Below are 20939 nucleotides of genomic sequence, written 5' to 3'. Positions count from 1 at the left end.
AATTAGAATAATTTTTATTTAAGAACTCCTGTTCACATATTATACTCTCGTGTAAAATTTAAAAATGGTAATTTCGTCGATATCTTTACGGCATGATGTGAACCGAGTTCATCAGAAGGGAACCAACCCACATTAGGTAGTTGAAACTGAGAAAAATATGGTTGAAGTTTTACTACTTCATAAGTCTTTAAGTAAGTAAAAAGTAAACTTTAGCCTCTCCTTTCACAAGATTTTTTTTTTTTTTTTTTTTTTTTTTTTTTTTTAGACTTTTAGACTTTTAGATTTTCAGTTTTTCTTTTTTTTGCCAGGAGAAAATATGTGAAACTCAAAAATATTTTTGACTCAATTTTTTCGAAAATTAGGGTTGGTTCCTTTTTGATAAACTCGGTTCATTTGGACTTAAGTGTTTGCATTTCATGACAACCGCTCAGAAAAATCCTACGGTATATTGATTTTAAGTTATGAGCACCTAAATTCCTTAATATTGATCATAAAGCGTTTCTCAACATTTCTTTGCATAATACAAAATCACATGAGTCCTTAAATACATTCCCTCTAATGAGCTCTGGGGGCCATCAGAAAATGGGCATCATACATAAAAAATGTCAAGCAGTACCCACAGTCTCCCTGAAGTCGACTAATATTTAATAACATTTCAGTCCGTTCGCCGAGAGTGCAAAAAATTACCCATTTAATCGTTTCATGCATGCGTCAAATAAAAAATCGTCTCGCTAACTTTTCCCCCTTTATTTATTTTTCTCTTTTTGCGTCAGTTGCCATTGAAAGCGGAATCCGAGACGTCCTATTAACGAAGGCGTAATTCCGGGCCCGTGTGCGGTTGAAAAAGGCTCTGCGCGCTAACTAATGTTTTAAAGATCAAAAGAATACCAGCGCACAAATGTGCGTTTGGTGTATTTTTAAGCATTTTGTCTCTCGTTTGACGCCACGCTTAAGTCTTGTTTTGGGTTGATCTTCGTTGCCTATCTAAATCCATGCTTTCCAGGACCTACGTCAGAATGGTATTACACTTCGAGTGCAGAGATGCGATGTTCTGCGGATTGTGTATGGCAGTTTAGCGAGGATTCAAATATCGCTCTGGGATTCCACTCTGATTTTTTCCCACTCTTTTCTCCTTCCTGATTCCTCTCTCTCACTCCTTCTTGTGCCTCCAAATTGTCCATTGGGGAAAAGAAAATAATAAATGCAATCAACTAAAATATTGGGTAAACTGAAACAAAGTTCTCAATTGAGGCATTTTTCGGTAAAAGGGCGTATGAGGCTCGCAATGCTGCTGAGATTGTGAAATTTTTTATAACGTTTGAGGCAGATGAAATTCATTCGAGGTCGCTTTACTTTCCTGACAATAGTGAGGAAGAACTCGGGGCAGATTCAGGGAAAAGTTCACAGCTGAACTGTCGGACAAGTTACTTAGAGAACTACGTTACACAATCCTATAGCAGCATTGGAAGACTCATACGCCCTTTTACCGAAAAATGCCTCAATTACAGGCAGGCGGGTAGGCCTCGATTATCCGCGGATAATCTGAGTGACCTTTTAGCTTCTTCTTCTTTTTTTTGAGTTAGCTGGTCAAAGGGACTGTTCAGACTTGTGAGAGAGCTGATTGAGAGAGCTGGTCAATTAAGGCTTGCATGCTGTTCAAAGAGCCTTAAAAAACTGGAAGTAGCAGAGTGAGTACACGAGGCACGTGGAAAAAGTTTCAGCCCAAAAAACGGAGCAAATGAATATTCCAAATCTGTAGTGGAGAGTTCCGAAATGAATTTTAAATGCCTTTTTTTAAAAAAAAAACGTTGTTGCTGCTTGTAGTTTTGAGTTTTCCGCGATATTACATAATTCATGGTACCTTTTGTCCGAATCACTGCGGATAATGGAGACTCTACTAAATATATGTTTTTAAAATTAGATTGCATCTTGCAAAAAGGAACCTAGAGCATTCCAATATCGCTAAGATTGTGCAATTTTTTTAGCTTGCAAATATAAAGTGATCATCTAAACACATTTCATCTTTACTCCTAGTAAACTTTATTTCAAGACGAAAATTACCTTTGTAAATTTAATGTTTTGCATGATTTCATTAATCATATTACAAAGAATGTAAGTCGCACGATCTTAGCATCATTGGAATACTCTTGGTTCCTTTTTGCGAAATGCAATCCAATTGATTGTACGCAAGTTGCATTGTCCTCTGAGCAGGCTATACCCTGGTCCTACCCTTCCACGGACCCAGACACAGGGCTCGTCCGTCGAGACGCGATGGGGAACGAGATCTGGGAGGGCTACTGCATCGAGTTGGTCGAAAAACTCGCCGAGGATATGAAATTCGATTATCAGCTGGTCATCAAAGAGTCCTTCGGCAAACGCTCCCCCAACGGGACATGGAGTGGCCTCGTTGGAGACCTTGCCACTGGGGTAAGTTTAGAGGGCACACTCCTTCAACAATACTCCCGTGCTAACGCCGTATGAACATCCGAGAGTTGCCAAAGTTCCTTCGATAAATCGTTCATTTTTGAGGGAAATTATGAATATTTTTCCTTTACATTTTCAGAGTTTGTAGGTGAAATTGCGAACAATATCATCTGAAAAATTGGAAGGAAAATATTCATACATTTACGAGGAAATTTGTGTTTTATCAGAGGAAATTTGTCAACGCCTGGTGGCTCATACGGCGTTCTTCCTCAGCACGGCAGAATAATACTCCCCTCCCCTTCTTTCCGGCATGTTGATTTGGATGATTTGCCGGTGGAAGCCTTTTGGAAGTTTCAGAAGGCCTCTTGTGCAAGCTTACACATGAACCGGGTTGAGCAGAAAGGAACCAAAGCCACGTCAGTAATTGGCAAATTTAACAAAGCAATGTAATTTTTTACAAGAGAGTGTTTGAGCAAATTCCTTTCAAATTTTCAAAGAATTTGCCTCATATTCTGCAGAAAATTCACTGAAATTTGCACTAAAATCCGCACAACCGTTTTCATACAATAAATCAAATTGACCGGTTTAATTTGGCTAATAGCTAATGTGACATGGTTCCTTTCTGCTAAACGCGGTCCAAATATTACATTTCGAAATGGGCCTGTTGCAAACATTTGCTAGAACAAAAATAAGAGTTGTCTTTATCAGGAAATGTCTCAAAAATCATGAAGAGCGCATTGGCAAAGTTTGAAATGCACTCCTAACATCACAGTCTGCGTAAGTCCGCGGGCAAAATGGCAATCGGGAGCACAAGGTCAACCAAAGCGGATCTTTATTGACGCGAATAAGAAATCGTGAATGTAAACAAATTACATATTTCGAACAGTTGTCTGGATAATAGGAGGTTGCCAAAATTCTCCTGGAAAATTATTTATTTTTAAGGAAACTTCCGCTTATTTTGGTTTGATATTTATATCAATGAGCATGGTTTTGTTGAAAGAAACTATGCAAAATGAATAAAAAAGAGAAACAACCAAGAATAACGCAATGTTTGGGTCTAACCCATTTTTCCATTGATCTTTTAGAGACGAATACGTCCAATTTTAAGCGTTTTGTTGCGCGTGCACCACGCTGCAGCACAGTGAAAGCACGAAATATAAAAGAAAAAATTGAAGCACTTTGGAAATCATTTAATTTGACTTGGAACCACCTTAATATTTACAAAACACACCTTATATTGTCCTTTAAAACATATTTGTTTTCATCAATTTAGATGGAAATAATCAACGCAGAGTGTGCAAACATTTGGACCGTGTTTAACAGAAAGGAACCAAGCCACATCAGCTGTTGCCAAATTTAACTAGGTAAGTCATTTTTTTACGAGGGAACGTTTGTGCGGATTCCTTTGAAAATTTTGATGAATTTGCGTCGCACTATGGAGGAAATTCACTGAAATTTGCACGAAAATCCGCCCAATCGTTTTCGTGTAAAAAATTAATTCGTCCAATTAAATTTGGCAATAGCTGATGTGGCTTGGTTCCTTTCTGTTTAACGCGGTCCATTTCAAAATCATGAGTTGAAAAACGCTGACTCCGCGAGTTTAAATAGTACAGCCCAACGCAGAGCGGAGCGGCGTACTGCGTGAGCGGAACGCGCACTGGCGCCTACAAACCTAAGGGGATACTTCAAGCATTGCGCAATGCGTGAAGTATTCCCTTAGGTTTGTACTGGGTTGTTAACAAATTATGAGAGTCTCGTCCGGGCACATGTGTTTTGGCGGATTGGTGTCGAACATGTTGAATATTGTGTATTTTTCTAGTGCACATGGGTTGGCGATAGAACGACACTTCTAATGAAATGTTCACCTGTGCCGTAGTACCGTTTTTGAAGCGGGAAGCTTAAAAAAAGCAAATTTCTTAAACAGATTGTGAATCAGGAGTGCATTTCAAACGTTACTGGTGTGCTCATCGTTATTTTTGAGACATTTACTGATAGAAACGACTTATGGTGCAATCCCGGAAATATGATGTACATATCTGCCGAGAACCTACAATAAGGATTAAAATTACCGCAAAAATGGTCTTTGAATGTTTTAACAATTTTCGGAATCGCCCTTTAAAAGAATTCCGAGCATATTTTTATAACATTTGATTGTACGGAGAGGGCGGTTGATTCACTGCGAGGAAAAGAAGGTGGCAGTGGGATCCGTGAGGGAGGAGGGGGTGGGGTGGGGGAGGTTGGGAAACGGGGGAGTGGGGGGAGTGGGGGACTAGGATTCTCAAATAGAGACAGTGTTGTCATACGTCTACAAATCGTTGTTTTTCTTAATGGCACGTTAAAGGGCTACCCAATCATCACTCAGTGAATTATATTAACGATAATCCAGGAAAAAAAGCTATTTATGGAACGACTATAATTATGGCCCATAGATTTTGCATATCTCGACTCCTTCTATCAAGAAATTCTTGCTGACGTTAAAAGTAGAGACTTGACCTTCGAGAGGATCTAATTATTATTTATTCCAAATTGAAGGACGCAAGTAAGAAAACATGACTCTACGACCAGCACAACTGACCCATCAAGAGGAGAAATTCGCGATTGTTGAAAATAGAAATCCAATCAGGAGTTTATTGTTTGTCCTCCTTCTTTGCCCCTTGAGATGTTTGTCGACAAAGCGAGTTTATTTTCTTCACTTCCAACTTTAAAATAAAACGGAAGAAAACGCTAACAAATCGAGAAACGGGAGAATTTATAGCTCAATCACTCTTACAACAAACCAACTTTTTGCCTGTTTTCAGCAAATCGACTTGATCTCCACGGGTTTGACCATGACGTCAGAGAGAGAGGAGGTGATCGACTTTGTGCCACCTTACTTTGATCAAACTGGAATCACAATCGGTGAGTTACTCGTCCGTGTCACCGAAAATAGCAGTAGGGCACAACACACGGTACCTAGAATTTCTCTCGGAATTTAAGGGCAGCAACATTTTGATGACCCGAGGCAACAGTCAAAAAGACGCATCTTTTCAATGTGCCTTTTTCTTGCGAGTTCGACTTATATTTGAACCCTTTTAAGAATGAATCTACCTACTTACTTGCCGCCTGTAGGTATTATACCTCCTCCTTTTCATCAAAATTAGATTTACAATGTTGCCTCAGGCTGACGAAATTTTTCTACCCTTAAATTTTGAAAGAAAGCCTATACCCTTAATTAATTTAATCCAACAAGCTTGAAAAGCAATCATTATTACATGGAAAAACTTCATTATCTTTTTCGTAATCTTCCTTCCTCAACTTTGCCGCCATGGTTTCCATAAATTCGAAAGGTTCTGTTCCTCTGGGCTCCATTATTTCTGTGCCAAGGAACTCGTCGGAAAGCACCGATGCAGGGTCGGATTAGCGCTCAGAAGCCCGGGGTGCTGACGGGCACAAGGGGGCCACACATTTTCGGATTGCATACTCTCCAAATTGAAGGCATTTCATCTGGAACGACCCGCCCTAAAATTAGAGAATGCCTTGATTTTTTTATAAAAAGATTGGATTCGAAGCTTTATTTTCGTACGTTTTGCATTTTTTGGTCCGTAGTTTGACAGTGTAACAGAAGTTTTCGCAGAAGAGTGAATCAAACCTTCGTTTAAAAGGGGATACTTGGAAATAACGAACTAATGGACAGTTTTACAGTACTGGTATTATTACGGAACATCATTCCTCGTTGTAAGCGCATGAGATCACTGTTAAGTGATCGTAAAAAAAAAAAAAAAAAAAAAAAAAAAAAAAAAAAAACCTAATTGACGGCTTCAGCGATTTTCAATTCATTCATTTCCTGGTGAAAAACGAGTGGATTTTCAAGTTAGATCGCATATACTAAAGTTAAGTTGAAGTTCAACACGACCAACGTATTTCTCATTTGCGTTATAATGGGATAATTTTATTTTCCATCACTTTATCATTCATTCATGTGCTCATTTTTTTGAAATTTGATTTCCTGATTCATCTATTTGATGACTTTACAAGTGGGGACGCTATGTCAAGAGATAACAAACAAATTGATAGGTCCTGAAAAGCGCACTAAAATTCGCTGGTTTTTTCCCCTCTAATTCTATTTATTAATGCATTTCATGGGCTGTCGTAAATATCAATTAAATTGGTTCTTCCCTCTGATTTCTGCACCATTGCTCAACTAAAATGGTTTCATCGTGACTTGGTTGATTTTCAATTTTCAATTGGCCTTTTTTCCGTCAGAGTATCTACAGTAAAAAAAATAAAAATAAAAAAATAAAACCCTCAATGATATGAATCAATCTTGGGTCTCAAATTCTGGGGGACACAAATCTCTGCTGTAGTTTTTGTAAAAATAAGTAGTCCCAAGTTTTTGCATCATCACGCCACAGAGAAATAGTTTAATAAACCTAGAAAACTGAAAAGTGCGCCGCCACAAATAATAAGTAACATTGTGCCGTTGAAGGTCAATAGTTCGGTGGATATGAATTTAGCCCTCCTTCCTGTTTCTCCTTTTCTCATTCGACCCGCAGTTTTTGTAGGCGGATGTTTTCCCTCCTTTTAAGTGAATGATTCGATACTTAGCGAAGCAGCTTGCCGCACCAAAGATCGATATTTTCAAAGGATTAAAATGAAAGAAAACTCGCGTTGTCAACTTTGAAGAATCACCACTGGTCCTAAGTTGTGAATGCCGGTCGGGTAGTTCATCCAAATTAATTCATTCTCAAAGGCCAATTTAACCTACTCTGACTTGGAGCTTTCCAACAACCACAAGCGCCTTATGTAAATTGGTTAATGTTGATTTAAACTTTAATTGTCTTAAGTCCCTCGTTCGCAACGCAATGAAATCTCAAGATTGAGTTAACGATGCGCTACATCCGCCGCGCCGCACACTGGACCAAGTTAATAGGAGAAGTCTGACAATATTTGGACTTTTTGAACGCTCGTGTTTTCAAAAATTTGAGACGAGGGAGTTTAAGAGTCGTACCATTGGTTTTTTCGTGAAACAGAAACGTCCTTTGAAATTTTTTTTTGTAAAGTAATGATGATTTATCGGTACAGGATTTTAATATACTTAATTTAGTTAATCTATTTGTAGCTTTGAAAGAATCAATTTTTTTTATTTCTTCTCTTTCCCATTAATTATTAAGGTTTTGGCTACTTTCAGTTATTCGAAAAGGAATCAGGAAAACAACAATTTTTAAGTTCATGACAGTATTAAAGCTTGAGGTGTGGTTGAGTATCGTTGCTGCTCTTATCATGACTGCCGTACTGCTCTGTCTCCTCGATAAATACTCGCCTTACAGTGCCCAAAACAACCCAAGGCTCTACCCATACGAATGCAGGTCAGTTTTAAAGTATGCCTTAAAAGATATGACCCATGGCCATGCTCTTATACGATATTATTAACCATCAATTCATCCCAAAGCGGATTTTGTATCTCTTGTAAATACAAATCCTGTTTTCTCTCCTGAGCAACTATTTTGCGCTTAGGAGCGGATACATTCTTCTCTTAACCACAAATCAGTTGCCCAGCAGAGAAAACATTTCTCTCCTCTGCGTTGAGTAGTTGTTTTCGAGAAAAATGTTTTCTCCCCAAAGCAACTAGTTGATGATTAAGAGAGGCATGTATTTGTCCCTAATTACTAACTAGTTTCTCGGGAGAGAAAACATTTCCCTCCTTTGCACCGACTAGTTGCTCAGGAGAAAAAACAAATATTACTCAAAGTAAGACATGTATAGTCTTGAAACGTGAAGACTTGGAAGAGGCCTGTGTGCTGATTTTACATGCGGAGTGTTTTTCTCACGGATGTACAAGATCCATTACGAGTAATTTTCAGATGTTTGGAAAGTCTACATAATGCCCCTGCATATATGAGGCTATTGGTGAAAATTCAACAATTGGATATATTTTTGTTAAAAGGAACTATTTTGCACGGAAACCTTATTCACATAGTCCTTGTTGGCATACATAGTCCAATTTGTCGTTTTCTCCGTTTATGTAACAAACTCATTCGCTTCATCTCTGTTAATTTGCCAATTTCAGAAAATTTACCCTGAAGGAAAGTTTTTGGTTCGCTTTGACTTCATTCACACCGCAAGGGGGAGGGGAGACGCCCAAATCTTGCAGCGCACGTGTTCTCGTGTCAGCTTATTGGCTTTTTGTGGTTCTTATGCTGGCAACTTTTACCGCCAATCTTGCTGCTTTCCTAACCGTGGAAAGGATGCAGGTGAGTTTTATTGTGCTCCGTTATAGTAACGTTTAAGCCTTCGGACGTTGCCACATCCCCTTCAACAAAAAACAAATTTACTCGGGAATTTGTGAATATTTCTCTTCAAATTATTTAGGCAATTTTCTTCGCGATTTAATCTAAAATATCTGACAATTTCAAGGAAAAATGTACATATATTTTCCCAAAAATACATCCTTTATCCTGGGAAAGGAGACTCGCGAACGTTTCATACTGCACTTTTCCTTCACACACCAGTGATCAGTTAAATCTGCGACGTATGTGGATAGCAGAAGTCAAATAATGCGCATCTTTGGATCAAGGGATCTCTCGATCCCATGTTTTGTGGTTAGTGTTGAGTAGGTGTGTCCGCCGGAGAGCTGCTACATTTTCGAGGAAGTATGTTAGCAAAACAGTGCAAATCCAATGAGTGTTCTGACGTCAAACATTCTTTTGAGGTCTTCCTTCACTCTCGACAAGATCAATAATCATTGAGGTGTGGGACCTCGACTCCTGCTAAACAATTCTGGCTGCAATGAATACAACACTATCGTTCACTTCGTCGCTCAGGTGACATAAACGCGACTCCTTCAGGATGAGTCCTCAAGTCCGCAGGACACAATGATCGCCAGAGCTCGCATCTGCAAGGTGCCGAATTACTGGTGCACCCGAGGCGGAAGCCGCTGAAATATTTAAAAGCCCTCCGGTGACATCAACCTCCGGAGCGAAAATGTGATGAATTTGTAATGCTAGAGGGAAGGAATAGGTTGAGCGCCCTTCTGTTTCACACATTATTCCATTCGATTCACTTCCGCGCGTATGACACCGCCCCTGTTCTTACTCAAGAAGAGCGTACTTCAATTTCTGCGTGAGCCTTGTTTCATTTATGAATCTATGCTTTTTGGAGCTCATGCAAAAATCGAGATACACCCTGACGTCAGGGGAGCGACGATGCGGTGGATTCAATCTCACATATTTACACACGGCCGAGTTACACACGGCAAATACACTAAAGTGGTCGCATCCTGATTTGAGCCTCCGTTTTAGTGGCCTGTAACACGTGGAGGGTGCTTTACACTCAAAATAAACCCTCCAATGTGCTCCATACCGTAAAAGGATTCCCCCGTAAAAGGATTTCATGTTTAAATGTTGTTCAATCGGCAATTATGAGCTGCGCAAAAGAAGTCCATTAGCAGGAGCGTCAAGCACTCCGAACTCCTTCTTGCTTTTGAAGGAGACTTCACCAGTTTCATTTGACGAATTACAAATTTTCGGGGTTTGTAAATATTTTTCTTCCAATTTTTGGGGAATTTGCCGTCATGATCTTGAGAATTTCATCGTCTGCTTTTGTCGTTCGCTTTTTCTGTGATTTTGAAAGTTTTAAATATGTCTCTTCCTGAAGTTGCCGGAGAACTCACACTTACGTACTTCAACACCCAATTCCTTGCGCGTTTTCCTTGCTGTGATTAATATAATGATTTTTTTCGCGCTTTCTTTACACTATCTTTTTCTAAATTTCCCCTTATTTGCGCGCTTCCCTAGTGCAGCCACGGAAAGTAAGACTGAGCCAAGGACTAGAAATATAGGTTGGACCTGAAATCCACTGTGAGCATCGTGAGGGCGAATTCCTTTTTCCAGCGTGATCTTCAGCAAAAGTCTGAGTTAAAAAAGGGCCGGGTGGTAAGAGGCCCGAGATTGAAATGCGCGGATTTGAAGACGTGCTTGAGGGTTGCTATCGATTCCGCCACTAAGACTTGGAGTGTTTCAAGTAACTTTAAGTGCCATCCTGACTGATCAAGTGCAGTAAACACCCTGAGAGTCCCATAAATCTTCCCACCTCAAGTGGGCCAGTAATAATTCACGCTGTCCTCGGGGACGCTGTCCTTCTTCAGTAGCGAGCTGCGTTGCCGATTTTACAATGAAAACATGCACATCTTGTCGCTTCATTTAGGTGCTAAAGATCAAAACATGCAATCTTTCAGTGAAATGATTACTAAAAACCGCCAAGAACTGCCCTGCTCTTACCCAGACCCATACCGGGCCTTGAATTTCAATCTTTTAAATTATAGGATTTTTTTACTTTTGTTTACTCAAGATGATATTATCCTGACATTCTTTGATCTGCTGAGCTATAATCCATTGTAACATCATTTTGGCAAGATGTACAGTCTTTTTCCTTATGTAAAATTTTATCTTAAATTATCCTCGGTCGGACCTGTAGCCGCCCAAATATTTAGGATATCATCGTTTTTTCTGAATTTTGGTCCGAAGCTTATGAAATGGATACTCCTTCCCTCATAGTTTTTAGCGCTAATTTCATCAATAGTTTCAAAATATCAAAGTCTTGAGTCAAAGAGAGAACTATGAGGTTTCCTGTCGTCTTTCGAGGTACCCCTTTCAGAGGGAATGATGATTTCCTGAAAAAAAAATAAAGAAAGAAAGAAAAACAAGCTGCTGGTTCCAACACTACTGTGTTGGAGAGCTCGCCTTCGTGAAACTATTAACATGACAAATTTTTCACACCGCAATAAATAAACTGAATTATGAATAAAACAGTAGATAAGAGTGAGATAAGACAAAATTTACTAGAGGAATGGTACAACGAAATTTATTGAAAAGATGACAGGGAAACATGGACTAGAACAATTATTAGCAAAAAATTTTATGAGTGGATGTACATGGGGCATGGTGTCCCTGATTACTATCTGACACAGTTCCTGACAGGACATGGCTGCTTCGGTTCGTATCTACACAAATATAAGATCAGAGAAGATCCGGGATGTGTCATGTGTGGTGCGAAAATGGATGACCCTGATCATGCATTTTTCCAATGCACATACTTCAACACGGAAAGAGATGCGGCCCAGGCGGCCGTGAATTGCGAAATAAAGAAAAATACTGTCTTCATTTTCTCACAATTATCACAATTTAACCAATTTCACCAAATTTCTATTTGCATGAATAGAAGGATTTTCCATTACACTGTGTAACCGAGGAAACTGGGAGATTTTCCTATAAGATAGCATAGACTCAGCAGTCAGCTGATAATTTTATCGCAACGGAACAGCAAAAAAATAAGACTTCAGATTTTGAAAATGTGAAAGGATTAGAAATGCAAAAAAACAGAAAAAATATAATACATATAATAATTAAGGTGATCACATACACAAACAAATTCGTATTGGTGTGAGTCAAGTCTGCTCGGCCACCGGAAAGTGCTGCTCTCTAGTGTAGCAAACGAGGAACAATTAATCCTCAGTTGAATGAGGGAACGGAAATGTTCGACGGAGGAAAACTGTAACCCGCGAAAATTCAACTTTTAGACGTTGAAATCAATGGGATTTTGGCCGTTCCTCCGACGGCAACGAGAACCATCCATTTGTCGCCACGGACACTACCAATGCTAAAAGAAATCGATCGCAAAGAGCTCTCCCGAGTGGGCGAGCTCAAAAAATTGGGGGGCTGTATATCCACCTAGAAATACTTTAGAAGGGGACTTTGAAGAGGGAAACATACATTTTTTAACCCGTTAAATATACCTCTACAGTATGGCGGTTTACATATACGTCACCCTGTAGAACACTCCACCCCCTGTAAATATTGTATTTCTTCGATACTAAGAGAAGTGGGCCGGAAAACAGTTTTCTTCTTCTACGAAGTGCGGAAAAATCCTCAAATATTGACAGTTTTGCAAAGCTGGTCGAAGTCAATTTTTACTTGTAATAAGTAACATATTATGACGCAGATTTGAGCTCTTCTCGTCTTGCGTGTGTAGCGTAATACTGGAACACGCCGCTCCTTGACACGCGTCATTGCGGTGCATATCAGGATCCGTCAAAGTTTGGAAAAGCTGAACTGACTGTGCTGCCGCGACAGCGAAGAGAGCAGTAAGTGTCAAATTTTCGAAATCGAGTTTCCTTCAAAATTCGTCTACTTTCTTTTGGATGAAATCACTGAAATTCCTTAAACAGCGAAATTCATATTTTTGGCGCGTATACGTAGTATACCGCCTTTGCGATCGTTTCGAACCCTGCTCGATACAATAACCGAGTCCCTTAGTTCCTTACCGAAAAGTGACTACCGCGAACTTCTGAGATTTTCCAAAGCGTGTAAAAAGTTTATTTATCCGTCAATAATTATGATTTAAAGTTGTTTCTCATTCTGGGGCTCGCTAGTTTATGTGCAGTGAATACCAAGAGTCTACGTTACTTGGTTTTTTTAAAAAAAGCCTAAGAGTACGACGCGCTGATTTAAAATATGCATATATAAGCGGAAGCAAGCGAACTGATTCGAGGATGGCTGACCAGTTCGGCACTCCTTGAATGAGAATTTCACTCACTCCGTTTTGTTCAAAACGTTGCTTTGACATATCTCCACACCACTGTTATCCTTTTCAAAAGTTGGTACTCCTTGCTCTGATAGCCGGGGCCAGCAGGATAGTGGTAAGTGCAATCTGTGATGAGCCTCGAGACTCATTAGACCATTTGCTAAACCTGGCTCATACAGGAGTCCACTCAGCCCTCTCGTCCCCACGCTCCTGATCACTGCGTCGGCGTCACGAAGAACAATGGGCCTTGGGCCGCCTTGGGTCCCAACGCGGCCGATACCCGTACCCCAATTACTCACGCTTCATTAACCATTTCACCGTCACGCTAGGATTCGTCCAATTTTCAAAAAAAATTGTTTCGCGTGTATTTAGCAATTTTTTCCTTACTCTCCGTTAAAACACAAATAAAAAGAGACCTCATTCATAAAAATCGGCCGAATAGAAGAGAAGTTACAGTAATCGAAATCCGAAGAAATCAACAAAACCTCGACTTCTCGATACGAAAAAGTAAAATGAAGGGGAAAAAAAGAAAGTATAAATTACAATTAAATATAATTGACCTCAGAATTTGACAAGCAATTCATTTATATACCTAACGCTGAAAAAACTGGGAGAAATTACAAAAAATTCGCCTCTTGCAAGGGGCTTCTTTGTAAGAATTTTGACCTGAAGACAACGGTCGAATAACAGCAGTACTCCATACAATACACGGTGTGCCTGAACGAGTTAAACATTTTTTATACGTCCAAATCGAAAAATCGTTATATTTTTAACTACAATGTCTCTTGAATCGTTTAAGCCAAAAAAAAAAAAAAAAAAAAAAATTCCGTCGAGATTCTGGAACGCAAAGCCGCTTTAAAAGTATTCTGGGGCTATAATAGCTAAATCACCGGTAGTAAATCCCGTTATATTATTAAAAAGAAATTGACTCCATAGTTTAATTCCTTAGTTTCTTGAATACGATTATTTTAAGAACTTAAACATTTATACCACCAATTTTAGACATGGGGTGATTTCCTGAGAGCCGATAATATCACGAATTTCTCATAGAACCCTTCAACAGTGGCTTGCTTTTTTGGCAGCCGATTCGGCCATCGAACCGGAGTTTAAATGGAAGCTGATAATAACCCAAAGCTCTGAGAAAAATTTTGAGATGAGTATAAGAACGGTTTGTTGTAAGTAACGAGGAGAGGCGGGCAAAGCGGCTAAAATCCGATCTAATTTTTACAGTTTTTCTGTTGAATTAATGTTGCCGCGGGCTTCTGACTGTGTCCACACATAGTTTCTGTTCAGCATATCGATACATAAGTATTTACACACGTAGAATCTAATTTTCACGTCGGGGAGTCGACGTATTTTGATTTTTTCGATTTTATACGGAAAATTGATGGTTTTTCGGGATTGAAATTATTATTGTTTCATGAAAAATAAATGCACCCAAAATGACTATAGCATATTGATTTTTACACATTTGCACTCACAAATTGGTTGGTAAATTCAACGAGTGGGTGCATCGACCTGGTATATCAAGTTTCTGCAATTTTTTACGGCAAATCAGTAGATTTTCGGGATGTAGATTGCTTACTTTCAATTCATGAATGAATAAAGCAACGACATGGTTGAACTTCTTTGCATGGAAAGACGTTTAAAATAACAAAATCAAGACGTCTTTAATGCAATTGCATTTATATCGAGTCAATTTCTTTTCAATAGGTAATATAACGGGATTTTTACTACCGGTGATTTGGGTATTTTAGCCCCAGAATACCTTTAAATCGACTTTATCTTCTAGGAGTTCGACAGAATTTTTCCTTTCTTCGCTTAAATTATTCCGTAGCACTTTTCTTCAAGAATCTGATAAGATTTTGCTTGAGGCAGATCAAAAAACTTAAATTCGATCGAATAGCTTTCTACATTCACAATACACGGTCTCGTCAAGGTGCGTCTTTGACCTCGCAGTGTTGGATCGTGAATTTTCTTGTTGTGCTGTTTGCCTGTTTTGAAATCTTTGTAAATGAAAACTAAAGGGGTTGATATGTGCGAGTTAATGACGCGCCTTATCAACACATTGTGTTGGAGTTCACTGCTTGTTTTTTCTTCTTTTTTTATGTTGCTGTGTCAGCTAATACGCGCGCATTCGCTACGATTTTCTTCAGACGGCTCTCAAACATTTGACTGGCCCACCCTATTTTGGAGGAACTTTAAGGTTTATTACACAGATACGAAATTCATCTTAATTGTATGAAAACGAGAAACATCAGAAAGTTGTAAACGCGCAAAAAATGACGTAATTTCAGGCAAAACAGCAGTAAGTGAAATTATTGCTACATATAGCTAATGAAAACGGTGCTTCAAAGTAAAGTAATGCCCTCTTCTGCCAATGTCCAACCTAAAAATGTGTTTGTTGTGTGTCAAAAACGCAACCATACGAAAGAATGCAGAAGATAGCACGCTGTCTTGCCTAACACTAGCCTAACATGAGAATGAATAATACCCTTTTTATGTAATTGAAATAAATCAGTCAATTTTAAAGCATCAAAACGATTTTCAGGAGTATTCCGGATGATTATAGTGGAAATTTGACAAAGAACGGAGGCTTCTTTCAATAAAATTTTCCGGTCAGACGCTTCAGAGCCCGTTTTCTCAAAACTTCATTTTTGCACATGCTGCTCTCTTCGCTATCTTGGCAGCATGGCGAGTCATCCGAGCGGCAAAGCAAATTTTCCAAGGAACGTGAAGGAGGATTTTGTGCATAAAGAGGAATGTTGTGGGGATAAGGATTCAGTGGATGGAGAAAGGTTTGCACGGGATAGAGAATGATATTTCGTGGCGGGAGGACAATTTTCGCAAGGTGGAGCGAGAACTAAACTGCCAGATTGTGCAATTAAATGCAGATATTTTACATGGATTTAAATGGGGGTAGGAGAATGCTAACAATTCAGTACTACCTGGCAACTATAAGGGAAAACTCAATGTGAGATGTATTTTGAAATTTTCGATCACGAGGGAAAAACTATGCCACCCCGCAAACTCCATATCGCACGGTGAGGTGAGATCAGTCCCGCGAGAAGGAGAATTTCCTACACGATTGCCAAGTAGTATCTTTTGTAATGATTTTTTTTATGTTTTTATTTTTTAATTTTTATTTCCTGGGTTCTCCTGGTCTGTAGTGTCCTAGCATTGTTATTTTTATTTTTATCACTTCAATTTAGTCATTGATCAAAACAGATGAAAAGGATGAAGACTCAAAATCAGCCATTTCTATCATTAGTGCAGTAGATCCTCCCTCAAGATTTCCTATCAAAAAACAACGCAAGATATTCGTACATTTTAGCCCTCAAATTCCCGAGTCGAGTTGAATCAACACGATGCTAACTAAAAACAAAGAGCCCGCGGTTTACACAAGACTGGTACATGATAACTTTAGGCAAAGGTCTGCAAATACATCGTAAAAAAGAACGAGACATCAAATTGAATCAAATTTTAAATGAAAATATTAGTTCATTTTAATAACATCAACATTTTTAAAACGTTGCAAATATTTTTAAAAAACCTTTTCACAGGCGATAGTATCGATATTAATCCCAATAAGCTATGGTTGTGTTGGATTGCTGGGGGAAAAAATGAATAAAAGAGGAAAAGAAACCAAGAAGGACGCAATTTTTGGGTTTAATCATTTGAACATCGATCTTTTAGAGTGAAATACGTCCGATTTTGAACATTTGGTTGCGCGTGTACCACGGTGTAGCACAGTAAAAGCACGAAAAGCAAGACAAACTTAAAGTGCTTTGGAAAAAATTAAAATTGACATGGAATCAACTCAATATTTTCCTTTATTACATATTTATTTTCATCGATTTAAGTGAGAATAATCCATGCAGAGTGTGCATGCATTTTGGAATCATGAGTTTAAAAACGCTGACTCTGCGAGTTTAAATATTAAAGCCTAACACAGAGCGAAGCGACTAACTGCCAGCGCTGAAGCTGCACTAGCGCCTACAAACCTAAGGGGATACTTCACGCATTACGCAATGCTTGAAGTATCCCCTTAGGTTTGTAGGCGCCAACCAATGCGTGTTTTGAACTGGCCGTCAGCCTACGGCGCTGGTTCCAGAGCCCGATCTAGGCGGCATTAATTAGAATATCACCCTTACCAGCGTGCAACATGCTTATATGTGTTTTTTGGGTCGCTGATCACGAATTTGAAATCGATGTAACCCTATCGTTAACCATAATATGGTAAATATGCGTAAAATAACAAATTCGCACTCAACACGGAATTAATAATTTGACAACGTGGCTCTGTGCTTGAACTATGATAATCTTGACAAATTTAATGATTAATCATCAAGAGCGATCTACTATTTTACTAATATTTAGACCCTGGTGGTTATTATTGTTGAAGAGGGGGGGGGGGGGAGGGTGTTGTTACATTGAATAACTTCACGAAGCATCCAGTCAGCACGATCTGTTTTTGGAATCTACTTCTGGTTGCAGTTTCAGAAATGGCAGTATGAAAATTCAATAAAAGGGTGTCGCCCCTATCAAACCATTTCGACCAGTGAGCAGGAAAAAATTCACTAAACTGCAATGCCTGTTGATTTTTTAATTCCAGAGCAACCTTAAATTTAAAATGTTGTAATATATTTTTTCGCTTCAAATGGCAAAAGATATTTGTCTCTGTACCATGCCTAGAATTACTTAGTACTGACTAGAAATGGCCGCTTGAGATCCGGCAAAGGCCGGCAAAGTAATTGTTTTTGGCCGTTTTAGTAGTAGTAGATCATTTTTAACACAAAAATTTTGATCTCCTCAGAGTTTTGCAGGCCCATGGAAATGATATTTTTGGGTGTTTCGTTGGAAAATCGATTAAATATACTTCCCTTTGGATGAATATCATAAGAGAAATAGTTTTTTGACATTGCCTGAGAGGTCGAACGATATCACCCACCCGTCACGCGAGCCACATCCAGTACTCATGAGGGCTGAGCAGGCGACTTTTGTATTTCACAAATAGGCAAAAACCGGCAAAAGATATTTGTCTCTACATCATGACTAGGATTAGTACTAACTAGAAATGGCCGTTTGAGATCCGGCAAAGGCCGGCAAGGGCCGGCAAAGTAGTTATTTTTGGCCGTTTTAGTAGTATTAGATCATTTTTAACACGAAAAATTTTGATCTCCTCAGAGTTTTGCACGCCCATGGAAGTGATATTTTTGTGTAATTCTTTGGAAAACCGATTGAATAAACTTCCCTCTGAATGAATATCATGGAAAGAAGTAGTTTTTTGAAATTGCCGGAGAGGTCGAACGATATCACCCACCCGTAACGTCCCACATATATGTGGGACGTTACGGGTGGGTGACAGTACTCATGAGGGCTGAGCGGGCAACCTTTAAAAGGCTGTATTTCACAAATAGGCAAAAACTGGCAAAAGATATTTATATCTACATCATGCCTAGGATTAGTACTAACTAGAAATGGCCGCTTGAGACCCGGCAAAGGCCGGCAAAGTATTCGTTTTCAGTCATTTACATGGAAAATTACGCGAAATTAACGTAAAATAGCGCTTTGTCTAATGGTTTATCTAGAGCCATAGACTTAATCTAAAGTTATGATTTAAACATCGTAAACCTTCAAATTCACTTGAATATTAGGATTCTACCTTCAAAACCTCGTTTCTTTTCCCAAAATGGCGACAAACCTCTATTAGGAACATCACTCGAATGAAATAAATGAGGAAATGGATACAGCCGCAGAGAGAACGGCATGCGCGCTCACCTTTAGGAGCTTATCATTTCCTTATCACTCATCCAATCATCATGATATTTGGCTGAAATACCCTCCAGAGTATGTAGTGTCGACCAGTTGTGCTATTTTTTAATTTTTCCCAAAGTCATTTTTTCGAATTAATGCCGCCTAGATCGGGCTCTGAAACCAATGTGCGGCGCCCCAAGCAACTATTTCACATTAGAGGTGTTGCACAGTGTCATACGAAATTGAAGGCGCTCCAACATATTAAGATTGACTGGCATCCTTTCAGAGTACGAGGCTTTCCTTGCAAAATAAATCAAGATACTACGGCATAAAATTAGAGCGGTAGTCGAGAAACTCACTGAGTCCTGGCATCCGTATTTCAGAACGTTTAGGATAATTTTTGAATTTCACCAGAGAAAAAAGTGACTCGATTCAGGCAGAAAAATTCTCGAGTATGCCGTCAGTAAGATTTTATCTTGCAAGCCTTGTGGTCTATAAAATATTTGTTCCCAAGATCTGGCCGAGGAACACTTGGGAATTGATCGCTCTTTCAGAATGCAATATTCTCTAGTGATTTTTTTTTTTCGGAGTTATTTCAAAGTACCTCTCCCCTCTCTTGGTGAAATCTCAAGTGAACGCACGCACCTGGCGTACCTCCTGTCGTTTGGGGATTTTCGAAGGGAGGCCCTGAGATCGGGAACTTATCAATTGATTGATCGACTACTAAAGTGTCTTATGTCACCAAGTGTCCTAAAAGTATCATCCTCTGAAGTGTCATAGAGGCAATTTGAGTGACAAAGGAACCAGTAGCAAGCTCACACGCGTTGGTTTTTAAAATCTTGCCGCTCCTCAGTTAGGATGAATTTGAGGACACGGTACAAATAACAGCCTATAACTGGAAACCTCGTTGTGAAAAAAACGCATTTGAATAGTTTTGTGTTTAATTTACTGCACCGACTGTGCTTTGCAGGCACTGTTTTCGTATTTATGGGTGACCCAACTCTTCTATTGAAGAATGCCAGGTTGATATTGGGATACAATTTCGGTTTTCGCAGAGCATACACAGAAAGATACTGAATTTTTAAAAACCAGTTTATAGGCTGTTTTTGCGCCCAACAAATATTTTTGTTGAAGTTAGTAAATAAAAATCATTATAATCAAACGAAATTAATGCAAAATGAGCAGTAGCACTATCAGCGATACTCGCGAACCGAAAATTACGTCATATGCCGAGTTGATGGACGCATGAAAGGCCTTCGTATAGGCTGTTATTCCACCCATTGCTCCACAGACCTCCAGCCGTTACCTAAGTATGTTCTACCTATACCACGGTATAATTAAGGGCACGGAGAATCCGAAAAGTCCATGGGAGCAATAACAACCTACATGCGTATAGGCCGTTATTCGTGCGGTGTCCGCAATTGCTCCATCTGTCAATTATCCTGTAATTTATTGATCGATAGTCTCATCGATAAGATTGAATTGAGTTCCAGAGATGGCTCGCTGATCGAGATCATTTTTAAAAGAAAACGAGAAGTTGCACGATCTTGAAAACACTGTAATTGCGCTGGTTCCTTTTTGCTAAATGGGATCCGATAATAAGTTGAGTGTCAATTAACACGGCCGAAGATAGAGACGTATTCGGACTTCGTTTTTTAACCTAAAAAGCACTTACCGAATCTAACTGTAAGCGACACCCGGCGACACCTCATCGGCAACAGGGAGCGGAACAGTGCGAGTTCACGCCTCGCGCAATAGCGCCTTCCATTATGCAGACGCAACACGGACATCCATCAAGCACGAATAGTTGTATCTCTACGCCGTCATCAAGGCGCGTTCTTTTTCTTGCTCCATTCCCTTTATTGTGTTCGTTCTATTTGCCTCAGTTTTATAATAACGCTTCAAGGGCTTCGGGAGCAATATAGCCGAAGTCACTGGAGACGTAAACAGGCCTCGTTTTGGGCGCTTCTGGTTACCAGATGCGCCCTTTTCAGCTGTTGGGACCCCCCGATGTAACATGTACCATAACACATAGCGCGTTACCTTGTGGGAAAGGACGCAATTCTATTACAGGCGCCCAAATTTGAATCTCTTTCGTTTTTTTACGGTTGTAACATCAATCTGTTGGGCTTCAAAAAATATAATTCTTATTAGTTTCGGTGTCATTAGAAAGGAGAAAGTTTCAACCAAAACTTATGGCT

General features: G+C 39.3%; 1 protein-coding gene across 1 annotated transcript in view; it reads left to right on the top strand.

Annotated features, from left to right (window-relative positions):
* Positions 1-20939, top strand: part of LOC109039886 (Ionotropic receptor 8a) — a 67330-nt gene that overhangs the window by 10135 nt on the left and 36256 nt on the right. The window contains exons 3-6 of the mRNA XM_072300954.1: positions 2212-2427; positions 5223-5322; positions 7592-7769; positions 8471-8654. Of these exons, the coding sequence (XP_072157055.1) occupies positions 2212-2427; positions 5223-5322; positions 7592-7769; positions 8471-8654 (678 nt within the window). The remainder of the gene's footprint in view (positions 1-2211; positions 2428-5222; positions 5323-7591; positions 7770-8470; positions 8655-20939) is intronic.

The sequence above is a fragment of the Bemisia tabaci genome, chromosome 5 (genome assembly GCF_918797505.1).
Source record: "Bemisia tabaci chromosome 5, PGI_BMITA_v3".
In the NCBI taxonomy this organism is placed as follows: Eukaryota; Metazoa; Arthropoda; class Insecta; order Hemiptera; family Aleyrodidae; genus Bemisia; species Bemisia tabaci.
Note: the sequence above shows the minus strand (reverse complement) of the source record. Positions and strands in the feature narration are given on the sequence as shown.